Source organism: Salmo salar, chromosome 20, assembly GCF_965601325.2.
Source record: "Salmo salar chromosome 20, fSalSal1, whole genome shotgun sequence".
In the NCBI taxonomy this organism is placed as follows: Eukaryota; Metazoa; Chordata; class Actinopteri; order Salmoniformes; family Salmonidae; genus Salmo; species Salmo salar.
In genome coordinates, this window is record NC_138310.1 from 14,429,399 (window position 1) to 14,445,581 (window position 16,183).

Below are 16,183 nucleotides of genomic sequence, written 5' to 3' on the forward strand. Positions count from 1 at the left end.
GAGGGTGTGAATGATGCTGAATGGGTGTAGACAAAGAAATACATTCAAGGGCCATTTTCTCAAAAGTGGGGTTACAAGTTTATCAACTTTCAAAGTAGAATTACTTTCCCATTCTTCCTTAACCTTTCTGGGAAGGGGGTTCCGCTAGCGGAACACCTGGCCTACAGCCAGTGAAATTGCAGGGCGCCAAATTCAAACAACAGAAATCTCATAATTAAAATTCCTCAAACATACAAGTATTAATCACAATTTTAACGATAAACTTCTCGTTAATCCAACCACAGTGTCCGATTTCAAAAAGGCTTTACAGTGAAAGCACACCATGCGATTATGTTAGGTCAGCGCCTAGCCACAAAAAAACATTCAGCCATTTTCCAAAGAAGGAGAGGTGTCACAAAAGTCAGAAATAGCGTTAAAATTAATCACTAACCTTTGATGATCTTCATCTGGTGGCACTCCCAGGACTCCATGTTAGACAATAAATGTTTGTTTTGTTCGATAAAGTTAATCTTTATGTCCAAAAACCTCATTTGAAATTGGTGTATTATGTTCAGAAATGCATTGTCTCAAACAAACATCCGGTGAAAATGTAGAGAGCCACAACAAATTACAGAAATACTCATCATAAACATTGATATAACATACAAGTGTTATACATACGATTAAAGATACACTTATTGTTAATCCAGCTGCTGTGTCCGATTTCAAAAAGGCTTTACGGTGAAAGCACACCATGCGATTATGTTAGGTCAGCGCCTAGCCACAAAAACCATACAGCCATTTTCCAACCAAGGAGAGGTGTCACAAAAGTCAGAAATAGCGTTAAAATTAATCACTTACCTTTAATGATCGTCATCTGATGGCACTCCCGGGTCTCCATGTTAGACAATAAATGTTTGTTATGTTCGATAAAGTTCCTCTTTATGTCCAAATACCTCCTTTTTCTTCGCGCATTTAGCCCAGTAATCCAAATGCACAAAGCGCGGGCACAAAGTCTAGACGAAAAGTCAAAAAAGTTCCATTTGAGTTCGTAGAAACATGTCAAACGATGTTTCTAATCAATCCTTAGGGTGTTTTTATCATAAATATTCAATTATGTTTCAACCGGACAATACTGTTTTCATTAGAAAGGAAAGGGAACGGAGCTCGCACTTACGGCCATGCGCGAGACTAAACTAAAGGCTTTCACCTGGGCCATCTGCTAAGAGTGCTCTTATTCACTCCCCTTTCACAAAAGAAGCCTGAAACAACTTCTGAAGATTGTTCACATCTAGTGGAAGCCTTGGGAAGTGCAATCACCCCACAGACACTGGATATTCGATAGGCATTCACTTGAAAACTACAAACCTCAGAATTCCCACTTCCTGGTTGGATTTTTCTCAGGTTTTCGCCTGCCATATGAGTTCTGTTATACTCACAGACATTATTTTAACAGTTTTGGAAACTTTAGAGTGTTTTCTATCCAAATCTTATATGCATATTCTAGCTTCTGGGCCTGAGTAACAGGCAGTTTACTCTGGGCATGCTTTTCATCCAAACGATGATGGGTGGGGCTAAGGCTTAAGAGGGTGTGAATGATGCTGAATGGGTGTAGACAAAGAAATACATTCAAGGGCCATTTTCTCAAAAGTGGGGTTACAAGTTTATCGACTTTCAAAGCAGAATTACTTTCCCATTCTTCCTTAACTGCAGTGTATGATATACCATTTTGTAGTCTGTAATTTTTTAATTAAAAATGTTGCTACATAAGACCGAATTAAGGATCACATTTATAAAACGCAGCAAAATCACATTTTTGATTGCACTGGGCCTTTAAGGGTTTTTTCTATTTGAATATATGTGTACACTCCGATATGCAATATAAAATATGTTTTTATAGGCTACTTGCTGGAATATCCAGAGTCAAGAGCCTCTTGTAAGTGTGTTATGTGGTTGTTGTGCTATACGTGATGGATTGATTGCTGTAGTGTTTTTACGTCATATCCAAGAGGCATACAGTTACAGTAAACTATGATGTAGGCCTTCGTGAACCATTTCAATTTTTGAGCCTGTTTCTTATGCTGAGGTCTATAAAGCACTAAAGGCAATGGACACTAAAAAGTATGCAGGTCCAGACAACCTGGACCCCTACCTCTTAAAGGTAGAAGCTGGTATTATTACTGAACCTGTGGCTCACACGTTCAACTTGAGTCTCTTGACCAATTCCATACCCAGCATTTGGAAATCAGCTTATGTCCTCCCACTGCTAAAGGGTGGAGATCCCTCAGAGGCTAATAACTATCGTCTCCAAACTCCCTATCCTGGCCAAAGTCTATGAATCCCTAGTGAACTCACAGTTAAAAAGGTCTTAATTGAAAAGAACATACTGAGTGGGGTTCAGTCTGGCTTTAAATCGGGGCACAGCACCACAACTGCAGCTATGGCAGCGGAAAACGACATCATTAATGCACTTGATTATAAGCAACGTTGTGTTGCTCTGTTTGTTGTGTAAATACTTGTTTTAGGCTGGATCATGTTGTTGTATTGTATTGTTGTATGTTTTAATTCTGTAATGTATTGATTGTTGCTGCGTTCTTGGCCAGGGGTCTCCCTCGAAAAAGGGACTCTGGGTGTCAATGGTCTTTTCCTGGTTAAATAAAGGTTTTTAAAAAAATACAAAAATATTGAGGCTCACTCGTTGACAATAAACACAAATGGAACTGTATATTGGTAGTCACTAAAGTGAATGCATTTTTCTCGTGTCCACCCTCTCTGTCCTTCCTCCCCCCTCTAGAGTGTGTTTGGGTTTTGTAGAAGCCCATCCACACACTCCGTCCACACACAGGCCATGAGCGCTGCACGGACATGACATACACACACGCACACACACACACACACACACACACACACACACACACACACACACACACACACACACACACACACACACACACACACAGTGGCTGAAAGAGTGCAATTCAAAGCCCTCAATGACACTCAGACTGGATTGTCAATCAATCCACACCTATGTGTGTATTAATGTGGCCATTAAACATGAAACACATCAGGGAACCTACAGAGTGCACCACCACACTTGCAGCCATTCATTTACAAGACAAACAATCGATGGCAAACAGTATTGGGAGGAAACGTATGTTTTTTGCCTGTCTCTCTCTTCCCTTTTCATTATTCGTCCTCCACTCTACTCCATTTTCCTTCCTTATCCTTCTCTCTCGTCACCTTTGCTTGTATTGAGTGGGAGGAGGTGAGCTGGTTTCCTAGAGGCATATGAGAAGGTGAATGTGGTTTGTTTATTAAAAATAGAAAAGCACTGACAGAGAAAGAGAGAGAGAGAGAAATCTCTATTTTTAAATGGAGGGGGTGTTTGGTTAGGAATCTGATATGCTGTTGCCAGCTGCTAGGCCCTGTTCTGTCAGGTAGAGAGAGGGCTGGATTCAGAGCAAGTCATTTCATTGCAGTGTAAATGAAATTGTATCCTTCCTTCTATCTCCATTAGTCTTCATCCCTTAATCCTTCTCTCTCTCCCCCTATTCAATTCATTCATTTGTTCATCAACCCCCTCCTCATCTCCTTTCTCGATCTCTCCCACCTCCCCCTCTCCTCTCATTCCTATGTACGCTTTTTTGTCTCCTCCTCCTATCCCTCCACCCTTAATTTCCTTAGTGTACATGAGATCGATAGATCACTTCCTGTGTTCAGCGGAGTTAGAGTTGGATTTAGAGAGCAACATGCTCGGGTTACCCTGCTGGAGGGCCCCGGGGTGGCTGATTTGGGGGGGGGGGGGTCAGGGGACCAGAGGGGTGACAGTGACAGGACACTTTACTGGTCACTCTACGACACTGCTGGTTAGCACTGAGCATGTCTGAAGTGGACGAGGAACACAAGTTCCTCCTGGGTTCAATCTCAGCATCTCCCCTCATTTTGACAACACTGATAGACACGATGCCATTTTAAACCGTTTAATACACTCCACATGTCCATAACCCCAACAGCCCTTAAACCCCATGTCCAATAAATGTTCTGCTGCTGTCAGTCTGTCTGTCTAAGGAAGAACGCCCAGCAAGCCAGAGGAGATCAATATTGTCAGCTAGGTCACTGGTGATACAAGTCAGTATTCAATGTCCATCCATGTCTGAGGATGTCAGGAAATGATGTGGAAACCGGCCACTAGGGGCATCAGTGAGCAGTGTTACCTTCAAATAGGTTTCGTAAGCATCTGCCTCTGATTCCAAAGGTCGCAAGTTCAAATCCAGCAATAAAAAGCTGTTTTTGAGATTTTTGTTTAAAGCCTATCCCAAACCTTAACCGTTACCTTAACCAATTAGAGTTAATGCCTAACCTTAAGAATTAGGAGCTAACACCTGAACTTAACCCTAACCTTAAAAATGTGGAGCTGGTGTCTAAACCTAACCTTAAACACTTTGAAATTTGACATTTGGAACAACTTTGAAATTTGACGTTTGAGAACCCCCCCTCCAGCAGCGGAGCAGCTCTCTGTCTGTTTAATGGTGTTAGGTCAGGACCTGACCCCACTTAAGCTTTTACCTACACCCCCCAGCCCCAAACGACTCCCCGCGGCCCACTGACCTGCTCTGTGCCCCCCTCCCCTCCCTTCTCCTGGCTAAATAGCATTTATAATGATCTGACCCTGGACCTCACGTTAAAAGTGAGCATCCCCCCACACACACACACACACACTCACTTACAGACAATAACCTGCTTGGGATGCTGTGTGTGTGTTTTTTAAGCACATGCCCACTCTAATGTCATGGCTGAAAACCAAAATTCGCTAATTACTGTAGTATCTGGTGTTTGATTGAGATCCAGAACGAGGAGAAGTTCATTACTCTCAGGTTTTGTCAGGCCTAGAGTGTGTTTCTGTGGGGTTCAGAGAGGCGTGTATGTGGGCCACCTGACGTCACTGTCTCTGGTAAGTCACGTACATCCCCTAACTGCCTGTCGTCTACCAGGCTGTCTGCACTGCAGGTCAACCTGATTAGACCAGCCGTGCTCGGAAGATCACTTCTCTCAGTCAGAGAAAATCCATACACAAGTCTCTTTTTACACTGCCCAGAACATTGGGGTCCAGTCAGATCCAAGATGGACGCCTCTCCAGTCTCAACAATGCATTGAAGTGCAGCCACTACTGTACAATGCGGTAGCGTCACGGCTCTTCCTGAGGACGGCGGTGGAGAGGGAGGCATAATGATGGCACATCATTTGAGCACCCACAGGGGAGAGAGAAGCCTGTTTGCGGAGAAACCACTCAACACATTAGCGGTGGAGAATGAAAGAGCTCCTCTGTAGAGCGCTATAGTGTCCTCGCTCCGCTTGAACCTCAAGTAGCAGAGAGAAGCCACGGCAGCCTAGTAAAGAAAGGCTGGACGAAAGAGATCCGGTGTAATGAGATTGTAAAGTTTAGTTGGAATTCTCAAACCACCAGGAGGTAAGACTCACCTTTAGTCATAAACTAAGACCCCTATAGAGGTTTTCCTGGTCAGATGTCATGGTGAGGAAAAACTCCTGCCCCTAGTCAATATGAATTAGGGTAAATCATCCCACTACGGGATAGTTACCACTGCTCCACTTACCTTGGTAAGGGTCGCTACAATACTTTTCATGAGTGCTGCTGTCACGTGTCAGGTGTTTTGCCGCTTCCTTCCAACACAATGCATCTACTATTTTGGACGGACCTGTGCTTTGACTTGTAGGAACATACCAGTCATGTTTCACCACAATCCGATGATCAGGGTGCACGCATTGAAGCATACACCCACACTATTACATATACACATACTAGCAGGCAGACACACACACACACACACACACACACACACACACACACACACACACACACACACACACACACACACACACACACACACACACACACACACACACACACACACACACACACACACACACACACAAACACACAAACACACACACACCCTTATAAGACTGCTGAGAAACAATCCCTCTTTGTTTCTCAGTCCTTTTTCACGGCCTCCTCCTTCTTAGGAATGCACCACTGCCATGACTCTACTGCTCCAAAAACAACACTGTGGTGTGTGCGTGCGTGTGCATGAGTGTAGGTGCGTGTGGGGGCGCGTGTATGTGTTCCGTGTTTAGAGATTGAGACTGTGTGTATGAGAATAAGAGCTTAATTGTTTATTTTGGGATGGTAGCGGAAACCAGAGAAGAAACAGAGTTTGGTCCACAGAGAAACGATGGACGGCAAAGGAATGAGCACAGGCTCAGCGTCGGACCATCGTTCCCTCTCCCCTTTCACAAAGCACTCTATCAGCGCACCTTCTCTCACCACGACCCCAAACTACTGTTGTACGTTCGTTGCCCCTGAGGGGATACACACATGCAATTTCAATACATTTTTTTGAAAATAGGTTTGGTCCACAACTTCCAGTAGTTTAAAGAAGTCATTCGCAATTGCCAAATCCATTTTTAGACTTTCAAATTCATGATATATAGCCATTGATCTTGAGGAATTTGACTGTAAATGCCACATGAGCTTAGTTCAACTGTCTGATCTGGCTTCCATAGCTGTCTATGCATTTGAGAGTGGTCACATTTCTCCAGCCCCATCCCTTAGATGTTTACGGGAGGGGGGAAATTGCCTTGCGATGAAGAGTGTTGGGCCAGTAACTGAAAGGTTGCTGGTTTGAATACCCGAGTGGACTAGGTGAAAAATCTGTCTGTGCCATTGAGCAAGGTACTTAACCCTAATTGCTCCTATAAATCACTCTGGATAAGTGCGTCAGTTGAATGTAAAACTTTCAAATGTTGACTGGAACAGTGGCGGGGTGTAAGTTTTGTTGTTGTTTGAAACACAGATTTCCCTTTTAATTAAAGACCATTTTTCTGTTGGTGGATCAGAGGAGACCGATGAAATCCTAGACAGTAACAATACAAAATGCACTCAAAATGTACTATTTAACAATATTTGAATATTACCTGTTGTAAAATTGCATATAAAATGCGTTATACCCATATTGCGTGCTTTGGATATGGGCTTTGACAATGAACAAGGACGGGTGTGGAGATTGGTATGTAATTAAGCTTTGTGCTTTTTGCTAAGACAAAAACATGCCTCACCTTCCATTTGTTTCTTTCCTTCTTCCACCTTCATTATCCTCAAACACCTCTTCTCTTTTCTTCATCTCTCTCCTCTCTTTTATCTTTTCTCTCACACTGAATTCCACTCCCCTCGCTTTCTCTCCTCTCTCAGGTGCATCGTCTGTGATCAGCAATGATGACGACTCAGCCTCTCCTCTCCACCATGTGTCCAACGGCAGTAACACTCCGTCCTCCTCTGAGATGGGCCCAGACGCCGTCATGATCGGCATGACCAAGATCCCCGTCATCGAGAACCCTCAGTACTTCCGCAGCAACAGCATGCTCAAATCAGACACCTGTGAGTAGAACAACGAGACCATGGCTTACACACACACACACACGCACAGAGACAAGTATGCAACACACATATGAGTGGCTTTCTTTCACCACCAGTTCATTTTAACTGGTAACAACATGTTCTGAGCTGACATAGCCTACTACGCTGCAGCGAAGAAGAGTAACGTGCGGACTAGGAGATCTCAGGGGATCTGAGTGCTGATTTTCCCATGATTCTGTTACACCAACACATATTTTAGATGCCATCTAAGAACCCACACCTGAGTGTGCGTATGCATGGGTTGCCATAGCAACAACCTCTCCGCTGCTATGGAACTGGCCTTGGAGCTGCTGATAAAATGTGTTCTCTCTCTGTGTGTGTGTGTGTGTGTGTGTGTGTGTGTGTGTGTGTGTGTGTGTGTGTGTGTGTGTGTGTGTGTGTGTGTGTGTGTGTGTGTGTGTGTGTGTGTGTGTGTGTGTGTGTGTGTGTGTGTGTGTGTGTGTGTGTGTGATGTTGTACAGTATTGAGTGTAATTGATTGATATTTTATTTAAAAAAATGTATTGGCTGGTCTCCAGAGTAGTGCAGCGTTCTAAGGCACTGCATTGCAGTGGCACTGCCCCGGGTTCGATCACAGGCTGTGTCACAGCCGGCCGTGACCGGGAGACCCATGAGGCGGCGCACAATTGGCCCAGCGTCGTCTTGTTTAGTGGAGGGTTTGGCCGGCCAGGATTACCTTGTCCCATCGCGCTCTAGAGACTCCTTGTGCCGGGCCGGGCGCCTGCAAGCCGACTCCGGTTGCCAGTTGGATGGTGTTTCTTCCAACACATTGGAGCTGCTGGCTTCCGGGTTAAGCAAGCAGTGTGTCAAGAAGCAGTGCGGCTTGGCAGGATTGTGTTTCAGAGGACTCTTGACCTTTGACTCTCCCGAGTCCGTAGGGGAGTTGCAACGATGGGACAAGACTGTAACTATCAATTGGATTTCATGAAAAAGGGGTAAAAAGTACCAACAAATAATAATAATAATAATAATGTATTGTCTTCAGAGACCAATCAGACCACAGCCCACTCCCCATTGGCCCAGACAGGAGAAGAGACCGGAGACGGATATGCACAAACACACATACACACACGCACGCATTGTGTGTGTGAGTGCTTGTTGCTTCAATGCCACTTGTCAGCAGTGTAGCTGTATCCATCTAATCCATTAAATTTGAGGTCATGCCAGTGTGTGTGTGTGTGTGTGTGTGTGTGTGTGTGTGTGTGTGTGTGTGTGTGTGTGTGTGTGTGTGTGTGTGTGTGTGTGTGTGTGTGTGTGTGTGTACAGTACCAGTCAAAAGATTGGACACACCTAGTAACCAAAAAGGTGTTATGTTATATTTTAGATTCTTCAAAGTAGCAACCCTTTGCCTTGATGACAGCTTTGCACACTCTTGGCATTCTCACAACCAGCTTCACCTGGAATAATTTTCCAACAGTGTTGAAGGAGTTTCCACATATGGTGATTACTTGTTGGCTGTTTTTCCTTCACTCTGTGGTCGAAATCTCAAACCATCTCAACTGAATTGAGGTTGGGTGACTGTGGAGGCCAGGTCATCTGATGCAGCTCTCCATCACTCTCCTTCTTGGTCAAATAGCCCTTACACAGCCTGGAAGTGTGTTGAGTCATTGTCCTGTTGAAAAACAAATGATAGTCCCACTAAGCACAAACCAGATGGGATGGCATATGGCTGCAGAATGCTGTGGTAGCCATGCTGGTGTGCCTTGAATTTTAAATAAATCACAGACAGTGTCACCAGCAAAGCACCCCCATACCATCACACCTCCTCCTCCATGCTTCACGGTGGGAACCACACATATAGAGATCATCCATTCACCAACTCTGCATCTCACAAAGACACAGCAGTTGGAACCAGAAATCTCAAATCAGACCAAAGGACAGATTTCCACTGGTCTAATGTCCATTGCTCATGTTTCTTGGCCCAAGCAAGTCTCTTCTTATGATTGGTGTCCTTCAGTAGTGGTTTGTTGCAGCAATTCGACCATGAAGGCCTGATTCACATAGTCTCCTCTCAACAGTTGATGTTGAGATGTGTCTGCTACTTGAACTCTGTGAAGCATTTATTTGGTCTGAAATTTCTGAGGCTGGTAACTCTAATGAACAAGAAGCAGCAGAGGTAGCTCTGGGTCTTACATTCCTGTGGCGGTCCTCCTGAGAGCCAGTTTCATCATATCGCTTCATAGTTTTAGCTACTGCACTTGAAGAAACTTTCTTGACATTTTCCGCATTGACTGACCTTCATGTCTTAAATTAATGATGGACTGTCATTTCTCTTTGCTTATTTGAGCTGTTCTTGCCGTCATATGGACTTGGTATTTAGGGCAATCTTCTAAATATGGCTATCATCTGTCTATCACCCCTACCTTGTCACAACACAACTGATTGGCTCAAACACATTAAGAAAGAAAGAAATTCTACAAATTAACTTTTAACAAGACACACCTGTTAATTGAAATGCATTCCAGGTGACTACCTCATAAAGCTGGTTGAGAGAATACCGAGTGTACAAAGCTGTCATCAAGGCAAAGGGTTTTTACTTTGAAGAATCTCAAATATAAAATATATTTTGATTTGTTTTTGGTTACTACATGATTCCATATGTGTCATTTCATAGTTTTGATGTCTTTACTATTATTCTACGATGTAGAAAATATTACAAATCAAGGAAAACCCTCGAATGAGTAGGTGTTCTAAAACTTTTGACCGGTATTGTATGTGCATGTCTCTCTCCAGCTTATTCTCCTGTATGGGCCAATGGAGAGAAGGTTGTGATCTGACTGGTCTCTGCAGCCCAAAAAAATAGATTTGTAAAATGTCAGTCAATGATGCTCAATACTGTACAACTCAGTGTTTGTGTGTGTGCGTGTGCGGGCGCATGTGTGTGTGTAAATGTAGTATTCACTTTGATGAGGAAGAGATAAACAGTGTAGGTAAGGTATTCTGTCAGGGGAGTGGGTGTGACTCTAATATCTTAGAAAAAGATCAATGGCCTCCATTAGTTTGTCCACTCCATTTAGAGTAGTCAGAGTTCATTAAGAACATGAGACACACACACACACCCCAGCTGATAAACACACACACGGATGCACTGTCAACTTGCATGTCTTGCAACTGAAGGACTAAAGGCCGACAGAACAGAGGTTTCCTCCTTTCTTAGTGCAGTCTACTCTTCTTTCAACCCCTGTTTCTTCCTTTTGTTCTCTCCGTCCTGGTCTCTGGGTTTAGAAGGATTAACATTGTACTGGAAAATTTGATTCACAAATTTATTTTTACCAGGATGTTTACTTGCAGAAGGGCTCTCCTCCTGTGGAAATGATCCCATTCACCCATGACATCAGAACACAGGGACTAAAGTCTAAAGCCAACCCCTATTCTACCATCCAGAAGTGAGGTTTTGGAAAAGCACAGCTACTTAGCCGAAACTAGAGAGGGTGACAGACAGTAGAAGGGGGGTGGACTTGGATAGGAAACATGTCTCTTCCTGACATGTATATATTACTTACTTACAAAGAATGATAAAAGAGTACATGTGTAGAGTTTGGTTGTGTAAATGTAGATTTACTGTATATGAATTGGCGGTAATGGTGGAGTTGTATGGTTGTAATGGAAAAAATATGTGAGTTTTAACTTGAAGGTACTTGTGTAACCATGCTATTATTTTTGCAAAAGAAGAGAATTAGTGAGCAATGGTAACGAGTTGTGGCTTTTGTGGATAGATGTTCTGGGAACTGTGGGAACTTACATTCCCTGAGCTGTTGTTTTGGCAGATGTGACGTCATCAGGTTCACACACACACACAAAGCTGCGCTCAGGTCTTGAGTCTGTATGTGCTAGTCTAATGGCCTAGGCTCTCTGTCTCCCTCTCTCTGTCTTTTTACATAATATTGGGTTATGCCTCTCAGTAAGTTAGTGCAGATCGATGCAGCTTCAAAGTCTAGCCCGCTGTAATGCAATAGCTCGAGTGGTGAGCTTTTCTTCAAATGCATTTCTTAATCAGATCAGAAATAAATCTTGATGGTTTGTGTCCGGGTCCACAGTTTTTCTCTCTGAAGACAGTAACCTGCTGATGAATATGTTTTGGTGTTCTCCACTGTCCTCGCGCTGTAGGGGGAGGCCTGGGTTGAGTTAAGTGGGTGCAGAGCATCTACAGTATCTGGCTGCATGAAAACCGCTCTGGGAGAAAGCACTGGGAAAAAGCCTGCTATGTTATTACCACCAGACTGATCTCAGTGTTTGTTCAGTCAAAAATCGTTGTTTCAAATAGACCTTCAAACATCAATTTCTGACAACCTGACAGCTATTACACATGCTGAGAGACAGAGCTGAGCTAACACTGTACAACATGATGTTACAAATTACTATCATCACAATCAAAAGACAGAATACAAAACGAATAGTAAAACTCCCTTTCAATTGAAAATACATTGATTAGACAAAACACCTCACCACCATGTACAGTACCAGTCAAAAGTTTGGACACACGTACTCATTCAAGGGTTTTTCTATTTTTACTATTTTCTACATTGTAGAAAAATAGTGAAGACATCAAAACTATGAAATAACACATATGGAATCATGCAGTAACCAAAAACGTGTTAAACAAATAAAAATATATTTTAGATGTTAGATTCTTCAAAGTAGCCACACTTTGCCTTGATGACAGCTTTGCACACTCTTGGCATTCTCTCAACCAGATTCACCTGGAATACTTTTCCAACAGTCTTGAAGGAGTTCCCACATATGCTGAGCACTTGTTGGCTGCTTTTCCTTCACTCTGCGGTCCAACTCATCCCAAACCATCTCAATTGGGTTGAGGTCGGGTGATTGTGGAGGCCAGGTCCTCCATCACACTCCTTCTTGGTAAAATAGCCCTTACACAACCTGGAGTTGTGTTGTGTCATTGTCCTGTTCGAAAAACAAATGATAGTCCCACTAAGCGCAAACCAGATGGGATGGCGTATCACTACAGAATGCTGTGGTAGCCATGCTGGTTAAGTGTACCTTGAATTCTAAATAAATCACTGACAGAATAAATCACTGACAGTGTCTCCAGCAAAGCACCCCCACACCATCACACATCCTCCTCCATTCTTCATGGTGGGATCCACAAATGCGGAGATCATCTGTTCACCTTCTCTGTGTCTCACAAAGACACAGCGGTTGGAACCAAAAATCTCAAATTTGGACTCATCACACCAAAGGACAGATTTCCACCGGTCTAATGTCCATTGCTTGTGTTTCTTGGCCCAAGCAAGTCTCTTCTTCTTTTTGGTGTCCTTTAGTAGTGGTTTCTTTGCAGAAATTTGACCATGAAGGCTTGATTCACGCATTCTCTGAACTGTTGATGTTGAAATGTGTCTCTTACTTGAACTATGTGAAGCATTTATTTGGGCTGCAATTTCTGAGGCTGGTAACTCTAATGAACTTATCCTCTGCAGCAGAGGTAACTCTGGGTCTTCCTTTTCTGTGGCGGTCCTTCTGAGAGCCAGTTTCATCATAGCGCTTGATGGTTTTTCAAAGTTCTTGAAATGTTCCATATTGACTGACCTTCATGTCTTAAAGCAATTATGGACTGTCATTTCTCTTTGCTTATTTGAGCTGCTAATGCCATAATATGGACTTTCACCAAATAGGGCTATATTCTGTATACCACCCCTACCTTGTCACAACACAACTGATTGGGTCAAATGCATTAAGAAGGAAAGAAATTCCACAAATTAACCTTTAACAAGGCCCACCTGTTAATTGAAATGCATCCCAGGTGACTACCTCATGAAGCTGGTTGAGAGAATGCCAAGAGTGTGCAAAGCTGTCATCAAGGCATATGGTGGCTACTTTGAAGAATCTCTAGTATAAAATATATATTCATTTGTTCAACACTTTTTTGGTAACTACATGATTCCATATGTGTTATTTCATAGTTTTGATGTCTTCACTATTATTCTACAACATAGAAAATTGTAAAAAAAAAATAAAGGAAAACCCTCGAATGGGTAGGTGGGTCCAAACTTTTGACTGGTACTGTATATAAATAAAATAAAATAGTAGCTAGATCATTCAGTGCAACCAATGATGGCTCCCAGACCCTTTATCCAACCATCAGCCATCTCTTGTCATCTATGATACATCCAGTTTAGGAAGTCACACTGATATCCGTAATAACTTGGTTCTGTTTGTCTTGCAGTTGTCCAGCACATCAAGAGGCACAATATAGTTCTGAAGAGGGAGTTGGGAGAAGGGGCGTTTGGCAAGGTTTTCCTGGCCGAGTGCTATAACCTGTCTCCTGAGCTCGACAAGATCCTGGTGGCTGTCAAGGTAACGCTGCTCTTTACTGTCTATCACAACCTACTGTAGACTACATTGTTTGACCAATTTCCAAATGGACTCCTAACCCCCAACCCCCTAACACTCTTATAGGAAAATCTGCCAATAGCCTGCTTCCACCAAGAATTCCAGCATTCTAAGTCTGTGGTGAAACAAGATCTTATTGGAGAGTTTTCATAAAAAATACATGACATGATGGGGGAAAAAACCCTCCCCCTGACCTCCTGTCCTTTCTGTGTCCCACTGTGGGACTCCCACATTATTCTAAGTGTGAAGTGGAGCTTTTCTGTATGTACTAGCAACCTGCAACCAAGTCACATCTAAGATGATAGATGTGACTTGGCACTTTCCAAGTTGCCGTCTCTACGGTCTAACATACTCATATCCACTAATGGTAGTGGTTTTACAAGAAAGTATTGGACAGGCATGCAGCCATATAGGCTTGGCTACCATGTTTATGGAAAAATACGCAAAGGAGGCATTGATCAAGATACTGAACACTGATATTAGTGATATTAGCTAATGCGTTAGCAGTCATGAAAAGATGCTAGAAGTCACTCAGGCGATCAAAGGCACCAATGTCCCGGTCGGTCATACAATATCATAGGTAAATCACGTTCAGGGGGGAGTTTCCTGAAAGCTACGTGTGAATAAACTTCAGAATTCGTCGAAAGAAGCACTTCAATGTTGGGTTGTTAGTGCATGGACGTGCAGTTGCTCAACACTGCCTTGCAGCTCTCAGGGACTGCCATGCAGAGCGCAGTAGAACTATCAGCCCACGGAGAGAAGCGGGAGATTGGACTTCGCACAACTTTCTAGAGTTTTCCCTGTTAGTTGACACCATCAACGTTTCCCTTTAGTGTGGCAATTGTGATCAAATCAACGCAATATTCGCCACTTTCAGTACAACACACCGCAACAAAACAAACTATGCACAAGATTTCGTTGTGGACAGAACGCATCGGAGTAAGATTCTATTGTGCAAGACTCAGCCTGTACTCTACACAGACCGGTGCGGCATAATAATGGCCGTAACGGAACAAATGGAATGGCATCAAACACATGGAAACCATGTTTGATGTATTTGATACCATTCCACTGATACCGCTCCAGTCATTCCTACGAGCCCATTCTCCCCAATTAAGGTGCCACCAACCTCCTGGGATGGATCTGTGCCATTTACTTTGAACTGGACTGTGTTTACAGCATGAGTGGTTGCGAGTAGATGCACTTGTCTTGAGATCAAAGTAAGAGCTGCATGTAGCCACGTGTGCACATTCTGTTCATATCCTTTGCTAGTTACTCAGTCATTAGCCCAGTTATAGATCATTTGTAGTCAGCAATAGGGGAGTCATTGATTCCTACAAGAGCACAAAACGTGTACATTTCTAGCCATCTTTGAATAGAGAGTCAGGTAAAGAGCTTTTTTTTGTCTTAAAGGGGTAGTGTTGTATTTTTAGACAGGCTTGAATAAGCTAAGTAGCCAATAGGCAGAGGGTAGCATAATTTGTCTGATTCTCTGTAATAATGTTATCGGAATAATAATTCATTTAATTATGTAAAACATTTTCTGTCACCTGCTTGTCTGAAGGACAAGTGGATTAACAGGTTAATGTCAAGCCCTGCATGTTTTTTTTCTTCTCAAAAGTCTCATGGAATGTAGGCCTACATTGAACACCACACATTGGCTGCTACTGTAGGATGAATGGTAGAACAGCTATTTCCATGTTAAAATGTCATGGGATGCATTTTCTCCATTGTTTTTGATGGTAGGTCACTCTGGTAGGCCTACATTATTATTCAATTGCCAGAGTAACCTACTTTGCCACTGTTAAAACTGCAACTTAAAGCCTCAGTATTCACAGTAAAAGTTTGCGCTCAGCAGATTTTTTGTTGTTGAGGGAACACTGCCCAAGTCCATTTCTGTTCTGATCATAATGATGAGTCCTGTTTCCTGGAATGTATTTGGTTAAAGATGGGGGTGGATTAACCTCTTTTTCTGGCATCTCAGTATTCTAGCTGGGGGTCAGAACAGAGGGTCTGCCCTTGGCTTCCTTAGCTCTCTCCTGTTCCTATTTGTAAATGGACACTTCAGTTCTCTGTAAGCACAAAACACCCTATGTACTCATATACCCACTTTCTGTAGGACCAAATCAATTATTCATACAGAATCATTTCTATATATTTCTGTAGATATGAAAATAGGCCCATATTGCTTACATTTCCTGAAACTCTCTCTCTTCATCCCTCTCTCTCTATCTCTCTTGTTCCTTCTCTCTCTCTCTCTCTCGCTCTCTCTCTCTCTCTCTCTCTCTCTCTCTCGCATTTGCCTCTGCACTAAAATCGCTATGACAGATTTCATGAAAATAGGAAAGATCAGAACACGAGA

At 43.0% G+C, this 16,183-nt stretch overlaps 1 protein-coding gene across 2 annotated transcripts in view; it reads left to right on the forward strand.

The window, feature by feature from the left end:
- LOC106580092 (BDNF/NT-3 growth factors receptor) overlaps nucleotides 1-16,183 on the forward strand; it is an 85,047-nt gene that overhangs the window by 40,697 nt on the left and 28,167 nt on the right. For both annotated transcript variants that reach the window (XM_014160731.3, XM_014160732.3), the window contains exons 13-14: nucleotides 7,247-7,432; nucleotides 13,655-13,785. In XM_014160731.3, coding sequence (XP_014016206.3) covers nucleotides 7,247-7,432; nucleotides 13,655-13,785 — 317 coding nt within the window. The remainder of the gene's footprint in view (nucleotides 1-7,246; nucleotides 7,433-13,654; nucleotides 13,786-16,183) is intronic.